The sequence below is a fragment of the Oryx dammah genome, unplaced genomic scaffold (assembly GCF_014754425.2).
Source record: "Oryx dammah isolate SB20612 unplaced genomic scaffold, SCBI_Odam_1.1 HiC_scaffold_1, whole genome shotgun sequence".
Lineage (NCBI taxonomy): Eukaryota > Metazoa > Chordata > Mammalia > Artiodactyla > Bovidae > Oryx > Oryx dammah.
Genome location: NW_024070185.1, coordinates 92,190,629 through 92,213,503, shown reverse-complemented (window position 1 = coordinate 92,213,503; position 22,875 = coordinate 92,190,629). Strand labels below are relative to the sequence as shown.

Sequence of the window (22,875 nt, the reverse complement as noted above, 5' to 3'; positions counted from 1 at the left end):
GAAAAAAAAAAAAGGCTCACCAAGAGTTAAACTACTATGCTAGACTGTGGCATATCTGAAAATAAGTTTACATTGTCTTAATTATGGAAATAATTTTTAGGTTCCAGTAAGAAAATAAGCAAATATTCTCTATATTCCTTAAAAAGTTTTTTGAGGACTTTGGCAAAAACAATTCAAGATGTTGGGATCTATACTGTGGAATTCAATTTTGATTGACCAGGAAGCAGAAGCTGTCTTTTTTGACTCTTAGAACATTTAGGAATTTTATCAACAGTGAAAAATAGAGTGGACTGCTATTCTATTCGTAAAAATGACAAAAGATCTCATAAGAGAAATGAACAGATCTTAGTATTTTCTACATCCAAAGGAGAAGAGTTCCATGACAGCAAAGAGCACATGAGAACAATCAAGGAGTATGGACTGTACATCCTGCAGGGGGAAAATACAAAATTAATACACATCTTCAATTATATGAATATTCACAATTTTCTCTCAGAGGTTTTTAATCATTTGGCTTTCTGCAGGTAAGGAGTGAGGCCAAATGATCTTTTAAAGTTTCTCTCAGTATGCTGTCTGAATCACTGCGTAAGGCTGGAGAAACTTTCCTCAAGTCCAGAACATATTATTTCCAGTACTCTTCACTGTCATGCAGACCCAAGTTTCCATTTATATTTTCCTTTCACCAGAGAACTTCCTTTAACTTATACAGCTCTACTGGAATTAAATGCTTCCACCTTTTGTTTTTCTAAAAACACATATTGCCTTCAATATGAAGACTATTTCTACATACAGAATTCTAGGTTATCACGTTTTTCTTTTAGCACTTTATAGATGTTGTTCCAGACTTCTGGCTTGCATAGTTTTTGACAAGAAATCTAAAGTCATTCTTATCTCTGTTCCTTGGCATTTAATGTGACTTTTTACCTCTGGCTGCTTTTAGGATTTTTTTTCCTCCTAATCCTGGTTTTCAGCAACTATGTATGACATGCTTTGCTGTGTTATTGTGTGTGTAGGAAGCAAGTGTATACATTTATCCTGCGTGTGAAAGTGAAGTGTTAAGTGTTAGTTCCTCAGTGGTATCTGATTCTTTGCCACCCCCATGGACTGCAACCCACCAAGCTCCTGGGTCCATGGAATTCTCCAAGCAAGAATACTGGAGTGGGTAGCCATTCCTTTTCCAAGGATTTTCCTGACCCAGTGATCAACCCAGCTCTCCTGCATTACAGGCAGATTCTTTAACATCTGGCCACCCCTTATCCTACCTGGCGTTCACAGAATTCAAGTATGTGGATTTACAGAACTCATCAAATCTGGAAAATCTGGGCTGTTATTTCTTTAAGTATCTTGTTTTACCTCTTCCTCTCTTTGAAATTCCAATAATATGTATGTCAGAGTACTCCATATTGCCCCATAGGTCACTGAAGCTCTAAGTTTAACTTTAATAGTTTATTGCTATGTTTTCAAATTCACTTATGTTCCTTTTAATGTTGAATTTGTTATCAATCTCAGGCAGAGAACTTTTCCTTTCAGGTTTGTTTTTTAAAAAATCTCTAGAAGTTTCACTGGCAATTTCTTTAACAGTTTCCATTTCTCTTGCCTTGTAATCTCTGGACATGCTTAATGTAACTCTCTTTACCTTCCTGTCACTTCTGGGTCTGTTTCTCCTCTAAGTCATAAATAACATTTTCTTGATTTCTGCCTAGTAGTGTTTATTAGATGCTGAACACTGTGCTTATGTTGTTTACAGTCTCAACTTTGTGGTCTGTCTTTAAATAGCGTCAGGCCCACAATTAACCTTTGCTAAGGTGTGTCTAGAATAGCCTTCACTTTAGGGACGGTGCAAACGTAATGCCATGATGTATTTCCCTGGGACTTCCCCAAATTCGAATGTTTCCTTCATTTAGTAAGACTACTGGGCTTTGTGTGGGTTTCCCTCCCTGAATCTGCAGTCAAGAATTACTGCTAGGGAGAAAGCTAGGGTAAACACTGGACTCAGCATTTTGTTTCTTTTCTCTCAGGACCATACTCCTGGGTCATTCACTTTCCAGTATCTGAAAATGTTTCTCATGTATTTGGTCTAGTTTCCTAGACGCTAATCCTTATTTCTACTTTGCTGCCTATCATTTCAGTCAAGTGTTCTAATCAGAATTCACAGTCTCACAGATTAGGCTCCTTAAATTCCACATGCAAATATACAAAAGCAAATCTGAAATAAAACTGGATGGAGTTGATGGATTATAATAAAATAAGAGGAATTATTTCAAAGGGAACACTCACTCACCTCTGACCACCACTAAGTTCAGTTAGGTTTTCTTTCCAAGTATTTCCTAAGGCAACCTTAAACTCCAGACCATCCAATACAGTCTGCCCTTCTGGTGGTGCAAGCATAGCATTAGCACCAGGCAAAAGAGTAGAAAAAATAGATCCAAAGTCCTTGTTCACCTGGATGAAAAAATGATTTATATCATAGAAGGTTTTCCAAGAAAAATCAAATGACATGTATATTTGCAAACCAGCAGGTAAATTTTGTTATCTGTTACTCTTGTTCTGAGGTTGGCAAATTATGGTCCATATGACAAATCTGGTCATGCCCATTCATTCATGTATTATCTATAGCTGCCAGCAATACAACATCGCAACGTTAGAGTACAGTGGTTGCGACAAGAGTATATAAGGCTGTGATATATTTATGTGTCTCTTCACAGAAATCATCTACTGAGTTTTGCTCAAACTTTGAGGGGAAACTACAGGCTGTACCTCTAACACTAAGATGAAGTTTGATACAACAGGTGGCCATGGTTGCAGGAATCCTCAGAGACACAGAATTGGATAATATAGGAGGTTGAATTTTCAGCTGGAGGAGAAAAACAAAAACTTTTTTTGGTATAATTTGTTTTCTGTTGACTGATATGGTAAGACAGGCCTGTCATTATCAGCTAACTTTAAAAACCTTAAGATCAGAGTGAAGTCTAGGAGAAAAAGAGGCATGAAATCAAAACAGATCTGTTAAAGGTGTTCAATGGTTCTTTTCTATACTTTTCACAGATTGTCAAGGGACAGGAACAGGACTGAGCCCCAAAAGAAAAGAGCTGAAGAAGCTATTTGGCCTATCCCCATAAAGCTGCAGCAGGAGATTACACAGAGATTTAGGACCAATATTCTAGGCTGTAACTGAGTAATTTCTGTGCATACACATTTGAGAATTCAGCCATCTGTCTTCAGGTATGACTAAGAATCTTAGAGGTTCACCAGACAAAATTGAGTGTATACATGCATGCACACCGCCCCCTGCCAACAAAGATATATGCCAGCCAAGTTCTCCATTCAAGTATAAAATTCAAATGCAAGTACATATTTTATGAATATCTGTAGTAATAAGGAAATCTCCTGGACTTAAACAGTCTCCTAAATATAAATTTGCTAAGGAACACATATTTTAAGAACAGCACACATGCTAATAGCCTACATAGAGAAAGTAGATTCTAGTTTTATCTAGGATGGACTTCCAGGGCTACACAAGGTTCATTACAATGGGAGAGGTCCACTCTTTTTATGGGGGAAAGATGGAAGATAACACAGTGTCTATAAACACTTGCAATTTTTTGACCAGACAGGAGAAAGACAACTCAAAATTAAGACAGTGGAATGCTAATAAATCCAAAAGATGACCATGGGATACCATGTGGATTATTCAAAAGGGAAAAAAGAATCTTACCAGTTAATAGGTAGAGAAGAATACAGCCCTATCATAGACAGGAAATAAGTTGAATATTGAAAATCCAATGAGGTTAAGAAGGAAACAAAAATACAACCAATTTCTAAAATACTTTGGTGTTGTGAAGGAAGTACACTTAAAGCCATAAGGAAGTATGGAATGCTGATAGTAATACCTATCTCATTAGGTTACTGTTGAGAATTAAATAGGAAAATTAATACAAGAATAGTGTCTGACATATATAATAAGCACTCAGTAGATTTACTTGGTTGGGAGAACTTTGGAGACTGATGAAAAATCAGTTTAAAATATAAATTTATACTCGAATTAAATCCAGGAATCATGGGGAAACCAAGAGACAGAATCTCAGATCTAGTGTTAAATCCAAATGTTGTACTGGGGCCAACTTTTTATAAGCATTTTTTAAATGACAGAAATACTACAGGGAGATGGAACACTGAAAATAGAGTTGTAGAGCAGGAAAAACAATCCAAATGAAAAAGATAACTATTCCGCCATTATCAAAAATAAAGTTCCTGCAAAATTAAAAAGAGAAAAAGTGGTAAGGTGCCCAGTTAAATCCTAGAGGCCCAGGCTTGCTAACGTGCCAAACAACACAGTGTCTATGAAAGCTTTTCACTAGCAGTCTTTTGTTATGGTAGGAAAACTTTACAGAAGAAGCTAAGGATTATGCTAAAGGAGACAAATCTATGCAGCCAGAGAACTAGAAATACCAGTAAGGAACCTTGAAATCTGCTGAAGTTGTCATAAAACAAAACCAAAATGGTTAATTGGGATTTTTGTTGAATATGAATCCTGGATATACTGACTTCCCAATTAACCAGTTCTAATTCCTAAAGAGCAACAAAAGGTAATTTTAACCTAAGTTCTAATTTAGGAAAAGAGAATTCCAGTTTTCCTACCTTTTGACTATTATGATCTTAGGCTAATTTCAACTTTCTAAGCTTTAGTTTCTTCATTTATAAAGTAGAGATAATAATTATCAAAATTATGCAATTATTTTAAGATAATTCATGTAAAATAAGAGCAAATGGTCTGTTAATAAATTATACTTACATAAAAATAACAATTATAAATCTAACATTATAAAATGATTTGCTAAAAAACCTAAGAATGTATAATACTTATGAAACACAATTAATAATTTGTAAGTGGAATACAATCTTGCTATAGAAATATTCTTAGCAATAATATTTGATCTCTGCGGGTCATGGCAAGAGAAACTGGAGGTTACAGCTGAAGGGGTCCTTTGGAGAGGTATTCCAACAATTAGCACTTCTGCAACGTGAAACAAATAATGCTTCCAGTTTTAAGCAGAGGATGAGTAAGGATATGGCAGATATTTGGAAGAAACCTTAGAATACTGTCCAATAGTAGAACCTATGATCTCATGAGAAAGAGGGCAAATCCTGTCCCCTTTAAAGGTAACCCAGAATTAGCAAGTGATGGAGAGAAATCTACAAAGTTAACTTAATGTAGCTTCAGAACCAGACAAGCAGACGATGAGACCATAATGGCAGCAGCAGCAGTTAAGTCCAAAAGGACAAAATACTTTAAAAAGTCTACAAAGTTTTAAGGTATGAGCATGTGCCCCATTCAAACACAAAGCTGTTGCTTCAAATTTATCTTAGAGTACAACGCTATTAACATGATGTCGTCTTCCATCTTTGCCTCATACAGAATAAACGGTAATATTTTGGGGTTCAAATACCTTTTGCCAAGCAATATTTATGGCTTGGTTTTTCTTCTGGTCAAGGTCTTCTATAGTTGCCAGGATTTTGGATTTGTCGTTTTCTACAATTCTCTTCTTCTTCATCAAATCATTATACTAGTAAGATAAAAAGCAGACTTAATTGAGAAAACCAAAAAATTTCTATTTTAGGCTTTAGTCAAGAATAAAGAGATTTTACTATTTTTATATGCAATACATACAACTCCTTCTTACAAAAAAGATACACTACATTGAGTTACAATGTAAGCTAAACTGAGGAAAGTAAACACATCTATATGTAAAATTCAATTACTATAGCTGAGAATTTATAGCACAAACTCTTAAAACATTTTGACTCCACTTATATTCCCTTATCTACCTAGTAGCCAAGGCAAAAAAAGGAGTGTCATGTAAACTCAAAAGTAGCCTTGCATGCAAGGTTAGTCTTAGCAGTGATATAAAGGTTTAACTTTTTTAACTCTTCACTGTGATGTATAAAGTCCCACATAATTTGGCTCCTATTTATCTCTGAACTTTTGGCGACACACTCCTCCCCAGGCTCCAGCCACATGGTCTCATTTTCAATGTCCTGAGCATAAGCTCAGCTTAGCTCTATGGACCCTGCACTGTTCTTCCTCTACTTCAGACATTAACTGGCACCTCAGATTTCCACTCCAACATCTCATTTTCAGAGTGGCCTTCTCTGGTTAATGAAGAAATTTACTGAAAAAAAAATTTGAGGGAGACTACAGAGGGATAATCAAATCATGAGGAGCAGCAGAACTTTCTAAAAACCCTTTTAACTTATTTCTCCTCACAGCCTCGCATTTCAAGGCGGCTTCATATTCTCCCTGCGAAACTACAGCCAGTCTTGCTAGTTTCCTTGCTGCCCCTTTCCTTTGTAGAGAAAAGGTTTTAGGAGCTTGGCCACATTTTTATCCTGTTCCTTGCATAATTTCATATATTTTCTTACATGGGGTGACCCAAAATACAATAACAAAAAAACAAAAGGCAAACACTGGTCAACAATATACGCCCTTCCTCTCTGATATGGAGATGGGAGTTGGTAAAATTAAAAAAAAAACTAGCTCAAGTTATTATTATATAATAAAAGCAAACAAGTATAAGGAAACAAATTTCATGATGTTAAGCAGCTCAAATTCAGACAAAATATTTCCCTTCCACACAGATGCCATATATTGCAAAGATTTAATGGAGAAATGAAAACCAGCAGGAATATTTAATAGAAAGATCACAATATGTGCATTATTAATCTGTTTAGTATCTAACATAATATAGATTCTTTGTAGATACTAATGTCAGTAACAGCTTTAAGAAACCCATTACCAAAAAATTTGTTAAAAGTGATTGAGCTCATAGGTACTCACTTTTACAGCACTCTCATTAACTGTTATACAAATTCAGTTTTACAGAATTAAAGAAGATACAGGGCAAAATATGAAATTACTCAGATTGCTATTTCCTATGGGGCCATAAAGAATAGGAATTGCTTTCCCCTTTGGGTTTTTCTAGTGACATGCAGACTGTAAAAGGTAAGGGGAGATGAATAACACCATCAAGTAACTGAGAGCATTAAAACAGAGAAGATGCTGCTGGATTTACAGATTAGTAAAACAGTGTTCATGTATATAACAATTTTAGTCATTTACTTATGTAATGGTTCTTGCAATACACTGGAATCAAAGGAAGACACTGGTTAGAACAGACAGGTATTCCCTCACTTTTCCAAAGTTCACTTTATATCACTACTTTTACAAGAAAAGGTAAAAAGCACAAATAACATTCAGCATGTGTTCTGCAGTGAGCCATTTCTTACAGAAGCAGCACACACCCTAAGCAGTGAGAGTGGCACCTTCAAGCTCCTCATGGGAACAACACTGAGCATCTCAGCATCAAGCCTCCTCCCAGAGCTTTGAACTGTGTCTGTGAGCATCTGTGCTTTATCTCAGTTTGCTCTGTGCATCTGTTAGCAAGACAGGCCCTACGGTAATTGCTTCTTTGCTTTATACCATTTCAGCATAGGAAGGGTTTCAAAGGAATGCCCTACTTTTTGGATAGTGGGGAAAATCTGTAGAGTCTTCTTGAAAGCCTTTCAGAAAGACAAGTGAAAGAAATGGTAAAAATGTGAGGAGTTAACAAGGTCAAAAGTGTTTTTATTTAAACCAAAAATAAGAAAGGGGTTGAACATGTTCACAGCAAAAGGAAAAGCCAGTGGAAAAGTCATTTAAGCACAACAGAACAGGTAACTGATGAAACAAAAAGAATGAAATAAGAAAACAAGTAACCGAAAAGAAAAGGAAAACACAAAACAAATTTTCAAAAGCATAAAGCAAAGATTTTAAATCTAAAATTTAAGTCTAAATTATTAGACTGACTCTAACAATTGTCTCAAGGGTCGTATCTGCTGGAGACAGAAATGGCAACCCACTCCAGTATTCTTGCCTGGAGAATCCCGAGGACAGAGGAGCCTGGCGGGCTACAGTCCATGGGCCACAGAATGAGCGTACACACGCCAAGGGGCATAAAGACCACCATGGCTACTCATGTTTCACAGTGGCCACAGTCAGAGCAAAGTGACTTACACGCTCTTCTGCTTCAGTCAGCACATTCATGGCTCTCATGTTGACATTTCTTCCTAGTTTCTCCTTCATTTCTTGCAGCTTCTGAAGTCTCTCACCAGCTTCTTTTGGGTTGTTAGCTTTGAAATCATAAGTGCTATTGGGTTGCCCAAAGAGGTGTTTTTCTACAGTAATCCAGTCATAGTCTTTCAACATTTTGGATACCTAGCCACAAGATGATAATAGAATGATATCATTGCTCATAAACCTCTATTTAAAAATTAGTTTCTTAAATATTTACTAATTTTTACAAACATTTTTTAGAAAAATCCCACAATGACTCATTTGAAAAAAAATGAAACTCATTGTTGATTGTGAACCTATAAGAAGTATGAATATTTTTATCTAGAGGATAGGCTAACAAAAATAGAAAAAGAGATTACTTACGCATCAAAATAAATGTGAACTCAGAGAAACAGTTAAGTGTATGTGGGTGTGGGTATGTGTGTGTGTGTGTAAACACTGCCATTATAATGAGATGAGGCTCCAGATTTTACCAAATTCAATATATTACTTCAAAAAAACAACTTGTGAAAGTTTAGTCTTATATGAATATTTAAGTCATAGATACTGTAAAATCATGAAAGCCTAATCGTGATTGGTACCTAATAATTCTTGAAATTATAATCTAAGTAAAACATTATCTTAAATATTGACTCCATCTCCTTGCTACCCTCTTTGACAAGGCACAGTAAAATACTCATATAATATAACCATTAAGGACTTTTAATTATAGTGCTTAAGAAGATTTTCTTCTACTATAACTGTTTAAGATTGGTATTGACTGCTGAAAGCTAATCCTTGTCAATCATCCTTATTATTTCCATGAGTACAGTCACACCACCAGACTCGAAAGTAATATGGTCATTTCTAGTCTATCTTTTTTTCCTGCCCATCTGTGAGGGCCATGAACACATTCTGTGGCATGTTGCTCATTCTTGTATCTTTAGTGCCTGGTAAAGTCAAAGTGAAGTCGCTCAGTCGTGTCTGAATCTTTGCGACCCCATGGACTGTAGCCTACCATGCTCCTCTGTCCATGGGATTTTCCAGCAAGAGTACTGGAGTGGGTTGCCATTTCCTTCTCCAGGGGATCTTCCTGACCAAGGGATCGAACCCAGGTCTCCCGCACTGTAGGCAGATACTTTACCATCTGCACCACCAGAGGGAAGTCAGTGCCTGGTATAAGTATACAATAAATATTTGATAAACTATGTATTTTAAAGAATACTTGACTTTTTAGCAGTTCTGCTTGCAAGCCGCTCTTTGTACCCTCTTCACTTAACCGTAAATAGAATCCCCTAGCAACCACCAATACTAGTATTTTCAATTATATTAAAAAAAAAACCTATTAACAGTAATATTAGCATTGGTAATAGTTCAGTGAATCCACTAATACTAGGCTACTAGGCAAATGGGAAATCAATACTAATAAAATATTAGGATATTATCATGTGGTCATTAAAAAAATGCTTTTTAAACAAAGTAATGAACCTGAACAGGCACTCATGGCTCTTGCAGAAAAGGGTGGAAGACTGTTTTGTATGTTCTCATCTTTTTGAAATTAAATCTCTTGTACTTTCATGATGCTAAAAAAAGATTTAAAAGGCACCAAACTATTACACACCAGTAAGAAAACATGAGTGAATTATTAAAACCACATAAATGAAGCCTCCTAACTAAGCAACGAATTCCTGCAAAACTATGTATTTTCTTTAAAGTACTTAGGTTACTGTGATACATGAAAGAAATTTTAATTAAGAGTGACCAAAAAACTGTGGGATAACTTCAAAGACACTGTTTGGCAAAACGTCAGATTTCAAATGAGACTTCGAACACTATACTAATCCTCATAAGGATATCCTAAACCAACTAAGTCCTTACTTTAGAAGTTCCTTGTGTATATTTCTCTGTGAGTTCCCTAAATTCAATTTGCAATTAGGTAAAGAATATATATTACTACTAATACATTAGTAATTAGTTCTATGAACAACTGGGGATTAAAAAAACAGTCATTTCCATGGGAGGCCACTCAATATTTGGTTAAAAACATCTTGGAGATGGGAATAAAGCCCCTGAGATTAAATTTAAAAATAAAACATTTCTGCCATTTGGTGACTGCTGAGAAGCAGTCATAGTTGTATGCCTCAAAACTGTTACACAGTAGTTCTGCCATTTACAGTTAAGTTCTTCACTGAGCACTTTACCTGAACATTTCAAAAACCCAGAGGCAAAAATTTGATTAAAAATAAAAGTGAACAATACAAACTTGCCTTTGCAGCAGCATCTTCAGCTTCCCGTTTATGTTTGCTGATGTTATGGTCCAGTTCCTTAATTTTAAGCTGAGATTCATTGTTTTGCTCCTTGTGTTTTGCTACTTCTGCGTATTTAGCTTTAATTATGTTGTCTTGGGCTGTTATCACTTCTTTTTGCTTGGTCACCTCTTCCTGAGCTTTGTTTACTAACTCCTGAAATGAATAATTACAAGATAACATACAGCAAGGTAAGATGGAGACATTTTTTGGTTTACTGAAAGATCATCCAACAGACTTCTAGACAAGATGGCAATGTGTCATCTAACCTTTTACATTTTATATCCCCATGAAAATGACTAACACATTTACAAACAAAACTTGTATTACCACTAGGGAAAAAGGGATGCAATGCATTGTTCATGCTGGAAGCAACAAAGTTCCTGTGACACAGTATAACTGGGATCATCTAGGTGGAGGAGGGGTTACTGGGATTTGCCCTGTAAGGTCTCTCAAAAGAGTGGGATTCTGGTGGTGGTTACAAAATAATATGACAGACCCCCAAATGCCATTTATCATGAAGGCAAAGAATGGGGGTAGAAGTAAGGTAAGCTGGCATTGGTTTCTTTCCCTTCTATAGAAGTAAGCCACAAGGCCTCTGACAGTGGCAACAAAAGGTCAGGGTGTTTGGTTCTAGCACAGGGGTTAAAACAGAGATATGGAAGAGGAAGAGAAACTTTTTTGAAGAAACAGATCTGTGGCACAAAGAAAAACTTCTCACTCTTTTACTATCATTGGTTTGTCTCTGAAGTGAAAATTACAGCTGGGATTTAGTCTACCAACTCTTACCTCCTCCCCCTCAAAGTTCTTTGCTAGATCTTAAAGGTCTTTCTGGTAAAGATATGGTCACAAACTCACACAAACATCTGAAAAAAAAAAGAACCTAGCTCAACTCAGATTTAGGTAGGGGAAAACAAAGAGTAGAACAACTTGCTAAAAGACTGAGGAAGAATAGGTATCTTGAAGTGATGATAAGCATCAGTAAAAATTTAGGAATTTTTTAAGGCATGCTCATTAGAAAACAAGGTAATTTTGAGCGATAAACAATACCTGACATTATGGTTAAGTTATTGAACATGAAATAAGTAATTTCTTTATAATGTTTGTATCATAAAAGGTCCTTTGCAGGAGGAAGTTAAATCACAGCATTCATCTAAAAAATCCAAAACAAAAACACATGACAAAAACATGTTTATGAAGACGATTCTCTCACACCTAAAGACTAAAGATGGTGTCACAGGTTTCAATATACAATGGTTAAGAGAAAAACAACGATATCTATCACTTCAGATTGAGCCAAAGTTTTTAGTTTTGTTTGAACATAATTAATTTGAAGGCAATTTATCTTCTTACCTCTCTAAGAGGGCAAACAGAAACAATTTAGAATATAGAGACTAAAAGAACAACATTTACAAACTTAGAGATACATTTTATAATTTTCCGTAGAGAAATAGATATTCTCTTTACCGAAATATGTATATGCTTTGATTTTATCATTATTTAGATCAAGGAAGAAGTGACTTATTTTACTTCCACATTTCTCTTTAAAAATGACATCTAATTTTTAAAAAAATTCCACAACATGATGTCCATGAAAGATGGTAAAAGATATGGAGGAATGAGACAAAAAGGCAAGTCAGAAGGCAGAAAAGAAACTGTAGAAAAGGTAATCAGCAAGACAAAACACAAAGCTGAAAAGCATTTTGAACCCTGATTCAAAAATGTAGTTAAAAAACTGTTCTGCTATTGATTTGATAATGTGTTAAAAAAAAAAAACCCTTGAGTTTAACCACAAATAGAATGAAGAGAAAAGAACTACTTTCTAAAACAATGCACACTACAGCAATTAAAACAATCATCTCAAGGAAAAAATGTAACAGGAAATGTAAAAGTAGAGGACAAAAGGCAAAAACACACTTTACTATATCCTAGGTAAATGGATGGAATGCCCCTGTTAGAAGCTGTTACATTTTAGTTAACATGACCTACAAAAATTACATAACTGCAACAAAACAGAAAACTTAAAAAAAAAAAAAAAGTTGTATCAAAAAACCAAAGGTGGTTATACTTTGTAGGGCATGGTGACAGTAGTTAATAATAAATGCTACTATGCATTTCAAAGTTGCTAAGACAGCACATCTTAAAAAGTTCTCATCACAAGAAAAAAACTTGTTATGGTTACCAGACTTATTGGGGTGATCATTTCACAATATATTAAAATGTTGAACCATTATATTGTACACCTGAAACCAATATAAATGTTATGCCAATTATATCTGAGTTTTAAAAAGTATGAGTAGAAATAACGAAACTAAACAGAATTCAAGGTCAAAATCAAAAAAAGGGTCAAGAGGGTATCCAATATTCATGAGGGAGCATTTCTAATATTTGTAGGAAATAGAAATATCTTCACAACATGAAACCATAGTACCCCAAATCCACCCTTTACTGCCTCCTTCTGAGATGGGAACAACTCTCCCTTGCCGAGTTTAACAATATGAAGCCTCATCAGTAAAGGATGCTTTAGGGACACTGGAGAAGGAAGGGGCTTTACTTCTTGGTTCTGATGTGCTTTTCTCAAAGGCAAGGTTGTCACTTACATGGCATACCCAGCAGCAGTCTTTGTAGCCTGTCCACAGGCTGGGCACCTCCCTGTGGCCAGTCCCCATGGTGTCCCAGAAAGCTGTTTTCCCAGCAGATGTCCTGTGCAGCACTTTGCTCAGCATGGTTTCCCTACTACACCAAACCCCACCACCAGAGGGCCACAATGATGTGTTTTACAACTACATGTAGTTCTCAGCCTTGCAGGCAGAATGGGGCTCTTGACCAGATTTGTTTCTTCTGGGGGTGCACTGCTTCAGCTTATAGGTAATGACTGCTCCTGTATCTGCTGTTCTGCTGTTCATTCTTTAGAGTTCATTCATTCTTTAGAGATTTCTCTACCCCTTAGCAATCTAATCATACATCATTCCAAATTCCTGTTATAGTTAATAATTCTTATTTAAATTCTGCCTGGTCAAATTACTGGGTGTTTTCATTTTCTAACAGACCTGGACTAAAACAATTAGTGATATTACTTCAGGACTCTTTCTGATTGGTAATCATCATTTTCCTTCTCATCACGACAGGGGTGAAGAGACTGAGACCTCTGAAGTCAAACATCTTTAAGCCACCATTTCAGAAGCAGACTGACATCTGTATTTCCCTAATGTGGTTAAATCACTCTTACCTCATTTTTAGCCACCTCAGAGGCCATTACTGCAATCTGACCCTCGTAGGATATGATAGCTTCCTTTACAGCTTCAAGCTGTTGTTCATAGGATGCATGCTCTCTCCTGAGCTCCTCCAGCTCCAGGGTGATAGCTTCAACTTCCTATAAAAAACAGCATCTGGGCATTCAACAGTTACCAACTACTGTGGCTCAGACAGTAAAGCGTCTGCCTACAATGCGGGAGACCCGGGTTAGATCCCTGGGTCAGGAAGTTCCCCTGGAGAAAGAAATGGCAACCCACTCCAGTATTCTTGCCTGGAAAATCCCATGGACAGAGGAGCCCAGTAGGCTACAGTCCATGGGGTCACAATGAGTCGGACATGACTGAGCGACTTCACTTTAGCAAAACTAATAAGATACTCAAGCAAGTAAGGACCATAGCTTACTCAACTACTGAAAACATGTCAGCTGCTTCCAAAGAAGAAAAGGAGGAAAAGGAATTTATTTTTTCTATATTAAAAAATGTACATACAATTTTTATGGGTTCAAAGAACTTTGCATAAACTATTTCATCCTTTTATTCCTATAGGGAAAAATAATACAGAATTCTATATAGCAGATAAATTAGGAGAGGTTAAAAACCTTTTTTTAAACAATTATTTAATGACAAAAAAAAATTAGCTTCTCTTCTTTCCCATTATAGCCTTTAGTTCTTTACAAAATGGTTTGTGTAAAGCTAAATATTTCATAGTAGAATCATAAGGTGGGTTTAAAAAGAACTGTGAAGGAAAGTTAAGATTTAAGTGAAATTGTATTCAATAGTGAAATTGTATAGAATAGTGATTGAGCATGTAGCCTTCTTTGTAAACAGAAAAACATAGGTTCAAATTCCAGCCTTGAAACTATCCAAAATAGTCTACAATTGAATAGCACTGCAAATATAACATGCTTTGTCATCATTATTCCTTCACAGTGTCTGTTCAAACAGATGAACACCAAACAGAAACGTCAACAGTGATTCTCTGATAGGACACAGCTTGGCTTACGTGATACGAGCTTTGGTCCACTCCTGAATGAAACATCATCAAAATCAAACCTTTATCAAGCAACTTGTCTCTCACTTTTCGATTTGTGACAAATATCGATGAAGAAGGCCATATCAACCAATGGTGCTCTACCTCCCTTCAGTTCTACGCTGATGTTAAAAGATTAATTCTATTAAAAACAATTACCTGTTGTTTTTCTTTCATTTTTTTGCTAGAAGCATCTGCTTTAGTTCTGGCACAATCTAGTTTTTTCTGTGCATCCTTCAATTCTTTCTCTCTTTCAGCTTCAGCATTTTTCATTTTATTCTCTAACACCTCATATTTTTCTTCGGCTTTTTTCTGAATTTCTTTGGTGTTTTTCAAGGTCTCCTCACTTTCCTCTGCATTATAAAGCAGGCAAATACAACTAAATATCTTCCAACTAGTAACAGTTACAGAAAAGGGCTTACAAATTCAACTTTTAAGAGAAGAAAAGGTATAGAAAGTTGGAGGCAAGAGTTTAAAAAAAATTAACCGTTCTAACTTTATTCTAGAAATAGTATGTTGAAAACACAATAGTATGTTGAAACCTTAGAGCCATACTTGAATTATCTAAATTCTGTAAAGAAATTATTTCCAATCACATGAAATTGAGTAACATAAACTTTACCTACAATTTAACTTATAAAAAGATCACAGACCATTTTATACACCATATGCTTTTTAAAACCAGAACTGAGCACATAACTATGCTACTTTTATTTTAGTTATAAGAATACTTTTAATTAACCCCATAAAAAAGCTTAACTTAGTGTTCCTTGCTCACTTATTTTTATTCAAAGAAACTCTTATTAAAGTGGAGAAATATTGTGAGGATTACATAGGACGAAGCATAGGAAACATATTACCTCTGAATTTATACATTAAAAAATAAAGTAAGATAGAATGAGCATGTTATGGTCACAATCAACATACACTGTTAAGAGTTAGGACTAGGTACAAACATAACCTTGAAAGCCATGATTATACAATTTCCTATACTAGTTTTCATTGTAGAATATCATTCTAGAAATCAAGAGAAATTTAAAAAATATCCAACACAAAGATAAACAGAAATACAACAAACCAAATGTACATTAGATGTAGCAAAATCAGTTCTAGGAGTGAAGTTCATAGCAACAAATGCCTACCTAAAGAAATAAAGAAAAATCTCAAACAACTTTACACCAAAAATCTGTTTTGTTTCTATATACTGAACAGTCCCATTTAGAACTGCATCAAAAAGAAGAAAAAATGAAACCCAAAGTTAGTAGAAGGAAGAAAATAATAAAGATCAGTGTGGAAATAAATGAAATTAAGACTAAAAAGAAATAGAAAAAACAATCCATGAAATTAAAAGCTGGCTCTTTAAAACCAACAACATTCCAGCTAGACCTAAGGGGAAAAAAAGAGACTCAAAGTCAGAAATAAAAGATACTATAACTGATATTGCAGAAATATAAGGAATCATAAAAGGTAACTATGAAAAATTTCACACCAACAAATCAGACAACCCATAAAAAATAAATCCCTAGAAAAAGACAACCTAACAAGATTAAATCATGATGACACAGAAAATCTGAAAAGACAGTAATATGGAAATTTAATAAGGAATCAAAAACCTCCCAACAAACAAAACTCCAGTTGAATTAAATCAAACATTTAAAGAGTTAATACCAATCTTTCCTTTTCAAATTCTTCCAAAAATCAGACAGACAAAAAGAAATTCTTTCAAATGCATTTTGTGAAGCCATCATCATCCTGATATTAAAACCAGACAAGGACACCACAAGCAAAAAAAATCACAGGCTGTCATCCCTGATGAACATAAATGCAAAAATCCTCAACAAAAGATCAGCAAACTGAATTCAACAATGCACTGAATCATACACCATAACTAGGTGGGATTTACTCCAGGGATACAATGAAGGTTTCAGTTCAGTTCACTTCAGTCACTCAGTCGTGTCCGACTCTTTGCGACCCCATGAATCGCAGCACGCCAAGCCTCCCTGTCCATCACCAACTCCTAGAGTTCACTCAGACTCACGTCCATTGAATCAGTGATGCCATCCAGCCATCTCATCCTCGGTCGTCCCCGTCTCCTCCTGCTCCCAATCCCTCCCAGCATCAGAGTCTTTTCCAATGAGTCAACTCTTCACATGAGGTGGCCAAAGTACTGGAGTTTCAGCTTTAGCATCAATTCTTCCAAAGAAATCCCAGGGCTGATCTCCTTCAGAATGGACTGGTTGGATCTCCTTGCAGTCCAAGGGACTCTCAAGAGTCTTCTCCAACACCACAGTTCAAAAGCATCAATTCTTTGGCACTCAGCTTTCTTCACAGTCACACTCTCACATCCATACATGACTACTGGAAAAACCATGGCCTTGACTAGACGGACCTTAGTCAGCAAAGCAATGTCTCTGCTTTTCAATATGCTATCTAGGTTGGTCATAATGTTCCTTCCAAGGAGTAAGTGTCTTTTAATTTCATGGCTGCAATCACCATCTGCAGTGATTTTGGAGCCCCCCAAAAATAAAGTCTAACACTGTTTCCACTGTTTCCCCATCTATTTCCCATGAAGTGATGGGACCAGATGCCATGATCTTCGTTTTCTGAATCTTGAGCTTTAAGCCAACTTGTTCACTATCCTCTTTCACTTTCATCAAGAGGCTCTTTAGTTCCACTTCACTTTTTGCCATAAGGGTGGTGTCACCTGCATATCTGAGGTTATTGATATTTCTCCCAGCAATCTTGATTCTAGCTTGTGCTTCTTCCAGCCCAGCGTTTTTGATACTCAATGGTAAAAAGCTGAAAGCATTTCCTCTAAGACCAAAAAAAAGATAAGGATGCCACACCACTTTTATTCAACAAAGTGTTGGAAATGCTACAGCAACAGGGCAATGAAAAGAAGGGCATCCAAATAGGAAAGAAAGTAAAACTGTCACTATTTGTAGATGACAAAACAGAAAACCCTATTATAAACAGAAAACTGTAAAGACTGCATCAAAAAAATGTTAGAAATAATAAGCAAGTCAACAAAGCTGCAGAATACAAAATCAATTACAAAAATCTGTTGTTTCTATACAGAAAACAACCCCATTCACGACTGTATCAAAAAGAAAATACCTAAGAATAAATTTAACCAAGGAGGTGAAAGATATGTACACTGAAAACTATGAAACACTGATGAAAGAAACTGAAGACAGAAATAAATGGAAAAATATTCTCTGTTCACAGGTTGGAAGGATATTGTTAAAATGTCCATATTACCCAATGCAAGCTACAGATTCAAGTCAGATCCTATCAAAATTTCAATGTCATATTTCATAGGAATAGAATGAACAATCTGAAAATTTGTATGGAACCACAAAAGACCCTGAACAGCCAAAGCAATCTTGAAAAAGAACAACAAAACTGGAGGCACCATACTCCCTGATTTCAAACTATATTACCAAGCTAGAGTAATTAAAGCAGTAGAGTAGTGGCATAGAAACAGACACAAGGATCAATGGAACTACTGAATAAACCCCAAAAACAAAGCCCATGCACACACGATCAATTAATTTCTGACAAAGGAGTCAAGAATATATTATGGGAAAAGACAGTCTTTTCAGTAAATGTTGCAAGGAACCTGGAGAGTCACTTACAAAAGAATGAAACCAGACCACTTTGTAACACCACATACAAAAGTTAAGTCAAAATGGATTAAAGACTTGAAGGTAAAACCTGAAATCATGAAACTCCTGGAAGAAAACAGGTGGTAAGCTCCATAACATAGGTTTTGATGATTTTTTGAATTTGACACCAAAAAGCAAAGGTAACAAAAGCAAAAGTGAACAAGGGGGACTACATCAAACCAAAAAGCTTCTGCACAGCAAAACAAATCATCAACAAAACTCAAAGGCAACGCACTGAAAAGGAGAAAACATTTGTAAATCATCTATCTGATAAGGGGTTAATATCTAAACCATATTAAGAACTCATATGATTCAACGGGAAAGAAAACTGATCAAAAAATAGAGGACCTGAATACACATTTTCCACAGATGTACAAACAGCCGAGAGGTAAATGAAAAGATACTCAACATTAATCATAACGGAAATTGAAATCAAAACCACAAAAAGCGATCACCTCAACTGTTATACTGGCTATCAAAAGACAGGTGGTGTTCACTGCTTCATTATTTACAACATGGAAACAACCTGAGTCCACTAATGGATGAATAGATAAAGAAACTGTGGCATAAACATACCACAGCATACTGTTCAACCATAAAAAAAGAAGGAAATCCTACCATTTGCAATAACATGGATGGACTTTGAGGGCATTACATGAAGTGAAATAAGTCAAAGAAAGATAAATACCATATGATCTCACTTATATGTGGAATCTTAAATATCTTAGGTCACAGAGGGATGGGAGAGCTGGGTGGGCTGCCGTCTATGGGGTCGCACAGAGTCGGACACGACTGAAGCAACTTAGCAGTTAGCAGCAGCAGCAAAGGCAGGGGGTGGGGAAGGTGAATGAAATGAATACATTTTTAATTTTATAAAAGAGAAAAAAAGAATAAAAATATTAGTGGGGGAAAATAGGCCTGTGAATAGTCCTAAGGAATAAGAGAAATTTAAAACTACCACATACAATTAAATTCTGATTAAAGGTGTTAAGATAGGTTCTTAAAATTAGGGACAGAGATAGTTATACACATATAACAAAAGTACTATAAACATAAAACCAAAAGACAAGCATATAACAAAAAAGGTATTTATAATGTGGTACATGAGAACAATAAAAACAAGCTATGAACAACCCAACAAAAAAGCGCAAATTAACAGAAAATTATTACATATAATTAAAATATACAATAAACATGAGAGCTTCAAATACCTAAAGTATGGTTATCAGTTGAAACAGATTAGCACAAAATGTTTTTATCTTACCAATGATTTTTTTAAGAGCATCTAATTCTTCCTGTTGCTTGTGATATGAGCTTTGCTGAAGTTTGGTTTGTAACAAATCTACCTCCTCAGCTTTCATCTCCCACTGCTGTTTTAGGTGGCGATACCTTAAGGAAGAGAAGTTTATAATAAATGACAATTTTTCTGATGTTTGAGACATGCATTTAAACAAGCTCTTACCTAAAACAAACTCATACAACATAATGTAAAATGCCACTTTACAAGACTCATTTTGATGATTTCCACACTTCTGAAATGTCAATTAAACTCAAGTTTGACTTGGTTACTGAAGGTAAATACTCTAAATGACCAAGACCAATAGTAACTATCCACAGAAATATTAATTTTAGAAAATACTAATAACCTTAAAAATAACCCTTCTCACTGATCCTTATCTAAAAGAAAAACTCCATAACAGCCTCCATCAAAAAAATAGAATATAAAACAATTATATAAAATTTCAAAAGTTTGGTTAGCTGAATCCCCAGTTTCAAATGTTTTAAAAAATAATAACATTGCCTCCATTTTGTAAGGAGACTGGTGGTTCAAAATGACACAGTACTAAACTTTCACCAAGCACTTTTTTTTGCAGATCCTTTAATTGTCCCCCAGTTCTGGCAGCTTTAAATTATGGCTTTGGAAGGTATTTTGCTAATTCAGCTGCAGTGAAATTTTAAATTAAAGTAAATTCAAAGGTTGCTTGTAACTAGAAAATCACGAGGTTTGAGGGCAAAAAACAAGTAACTTATAAATACTCCCTTGAGTATTCTTGTCTGAGACTGCTTGACAGCAATTAAAAAGCCATAATTTTAACTCAGAGTCATTTTTAAACTCATTTAAAAATGTAAAGAAAGTTTTTTAAAAAGGCAAGCTATTTTCCTGATATGGTCTATGAAAGAATGGCTTTAGGTGACCCTTCCACTTTCATTTTTCAAAATCTACTTTTCTTCTTGGACCTCAGGGCCACAATTAGTCTACAAAACAACTCTGCAGAATAAACGACCTAGTACTGCTCAACAAACAGTTCCAAGCCAAATGTGACTACAATTGAGTTTGTAACTCATTCCCTTGACAGAACTTCCACATTTCAGAAACATCTTTTTATCTCTTTCTCACAGAAAGTTCTTTCATTTTATGATTAATGTCAATATGTCAATGAAGGTAAAAGGTAGGCTTTACATGCGTATGTTTGAAAGTGGGCATTTATGATACAATTTACATCTTGGAATGGCCACTTTGACTTACTGTAAACAATCTTTTCCATATATATATTGTGTCCCAAAAAAGTCTTAGTACTATTCTAAGCTTTGAGAATTTCAGAAGATAAATGCCAAAAGTTTACCCCTCAAAAAAAAATTTAAGTTTTTATCTTTTATTTTCTCTTACCTTTATTCAGTATTGTGAATTCTAAATAAAATGTTTAGTTTTATCTCATCTCCCACTTGCCATCTTCAGAGGGATTAGAAAAAAATTACAACTGAACTCTCAAATACTATACTTTGTTAAGTTTGTGGCATTTATACTCCTGAAGTTTTTAAAGCAAGTAAGGACTCTTCTGGATAACCACATCGTGAGTTCACTCAACATCATTCAGGTGTTTATTCAAAAGTCATCTTCTCAGTAAGGCTTTCCCGGCCCACCCCATAGAAACTTTCAACACTTCTTTCCTATTTTACATTTTTATTATTAGAATTTAGATTATCTAACATACCTTTTACCAATTTAACTTTTTATATTGTCTGTTGCCCCAACTCCACATATGGAAATAAGATAAAGGAAGAGATCTATTTGATTCACTGCTATATTCCCAGTTCTTTGAAGAGTACTTGGCACATGAGACACGCAATAGTAAATAATGTTAGGAGACAAAAAGGTTTACATTGAATAACATGACCCCAATTATGAAAAAAATATGTGGCATACATATATTTCATCATACATAAATATGTATCATACACAAACAGAAGTCATGTTGAACAGTACACACAAAAACACTGGAAGTAAACACTTTAATTTTAGCAGTGACTTTTGACATAAACTTGTTTAACTTCTCCACAGGCAACCTAGCTATTTTCAACATGTATAGGACAGCCATAAGGCTGCAAAACTTAGTGCAGACACCCAATCAATGCTACAGTATATTACATCACTTCACATCAAGGACTCAAGTGTCCTTTGGCATCAACCTTCAGAGCATCTGTGTGTTTCCCCCACTAATCCCCACAGAATGTTAACAGAGTATATATCTCAGTAGAAAAACAGGAATATTTGGCTGATTTTTCTTTCTTCTTTTTAATTAACTTTCCATAATTTTGTAAAACAAGACATCACTTATATTAAAAAATATATATAACTGATAAGTTATCAATTCACAACTTATTCAATACTAAGGTTATTATTTATTTTTAAGTCATTAAGTATTTCTTTAAATATTAGTTTTTTTTAATCTTCTACCATGCAGATGCAGATCTTTGACAAAAAAAATTTTAATAACAGCTTAATCCAACCAAGTCTTACTTTTCAGCAGTGTTTTTAAGATTGGCTAATTCCTCTTCTAGAGCCTGTAGCTCATTCTCCTTGGTTCTGAGCTCATCTTGAACATCTTTGAGTTCTTGAAACTTCATTAAAATGGAAGTTGCCTGGGATCGAGCACCTGACAGAGGCAAATTGAAACAGGCCTTGGACACTGAGTTGCCATGTATTTAGGAAACAATACAGTTTTCTAAGAGATTTACACTTGAAATAATTCAACAGCCAATCTTTAGTGGTTTATGAAGCTACAGAATCCATTTTATCCCTTGAATCTTAGGGCATACATATGTGATAACAAATACTCTATATGTGGTAGATTATTTATTCAGAATCATCATTGCCTTTGCTCACTGGGTGAATCCCTCTCAGAACCATTTTCTGCTCTACTAAGATCAGGCTGAGCCATGTGCTTTGCTCTAGCCGATGAAGTGGGAAATGCCTCTTCTGAGAGTAAGCTTTAAGAGGGAGCACAGAAGTTACCATGTGTTTTCCCTTTCCCATGTGTAAAGTATGTTCAAAAAAAAGATTTATTTTTCAGTCAGCCTAAATCCCATAATGAGAATAACATGGAGCAGAGACAAGTAACATGACGTAGCATAATTATAGAATAAACCTGTAAGCCACTGAGATTTGGGAGCTGTTTGTTACCATATCGTAACGTGGTCTAAACTTGACATAGCATAGTAAACTGGTTTCACCTTACATGCATTATAA

The 22,875-nt window shown here is 35.3% G+C and overlaps 1 protein-coding gene across 1 annotated transcript in view; it reads right to left on the bottom strand.

The window, feature by feature from the left end:
- Window positions 1-22,875, bottom strand: part of SMC2 (structural maintenance of chromosomes 2) — a 51,899-nt gene that overhangs the window by 3,738 nt on the left and 25,286 nt on the right. Inside the window, exons 16-23 of the mRNA XM_040240872.1 lie at window positions 22,147-22,282; window positions 19,612-19,736; window positions 14,839-15,032; window positions 13,625-13,768; window positions 10,357-10,551; window positions 8,051-8,251; window positions 5,448-5,564; window positions 2,282-2,442 (exon numbers count right to left, since the gene is read on the bottom strand). Of these exons, the coding sequence (XP_040096806.1) occupies window positions 2,282-2,442; window positions 5,448-5,564; window positions 8,051-8,251; window positions 10,357-10,551; window positions 13,625-13,768; window positions 14,839-15,032; window positions 19,612-19,736; window positions 22,147-22,282 (1,273 nt within the window). The remainder of the gene's footprint in view (window positions 1-2,281; window positions 2,443-5,447; window positions 5,565-8,050; window positions 8,252-10,356; window positions 10,552-13,624; window positions 13,769-14,838; window positions 15,033-19,611; window positions 19,737-22,146; window positions 22,283-22,875) is intronic.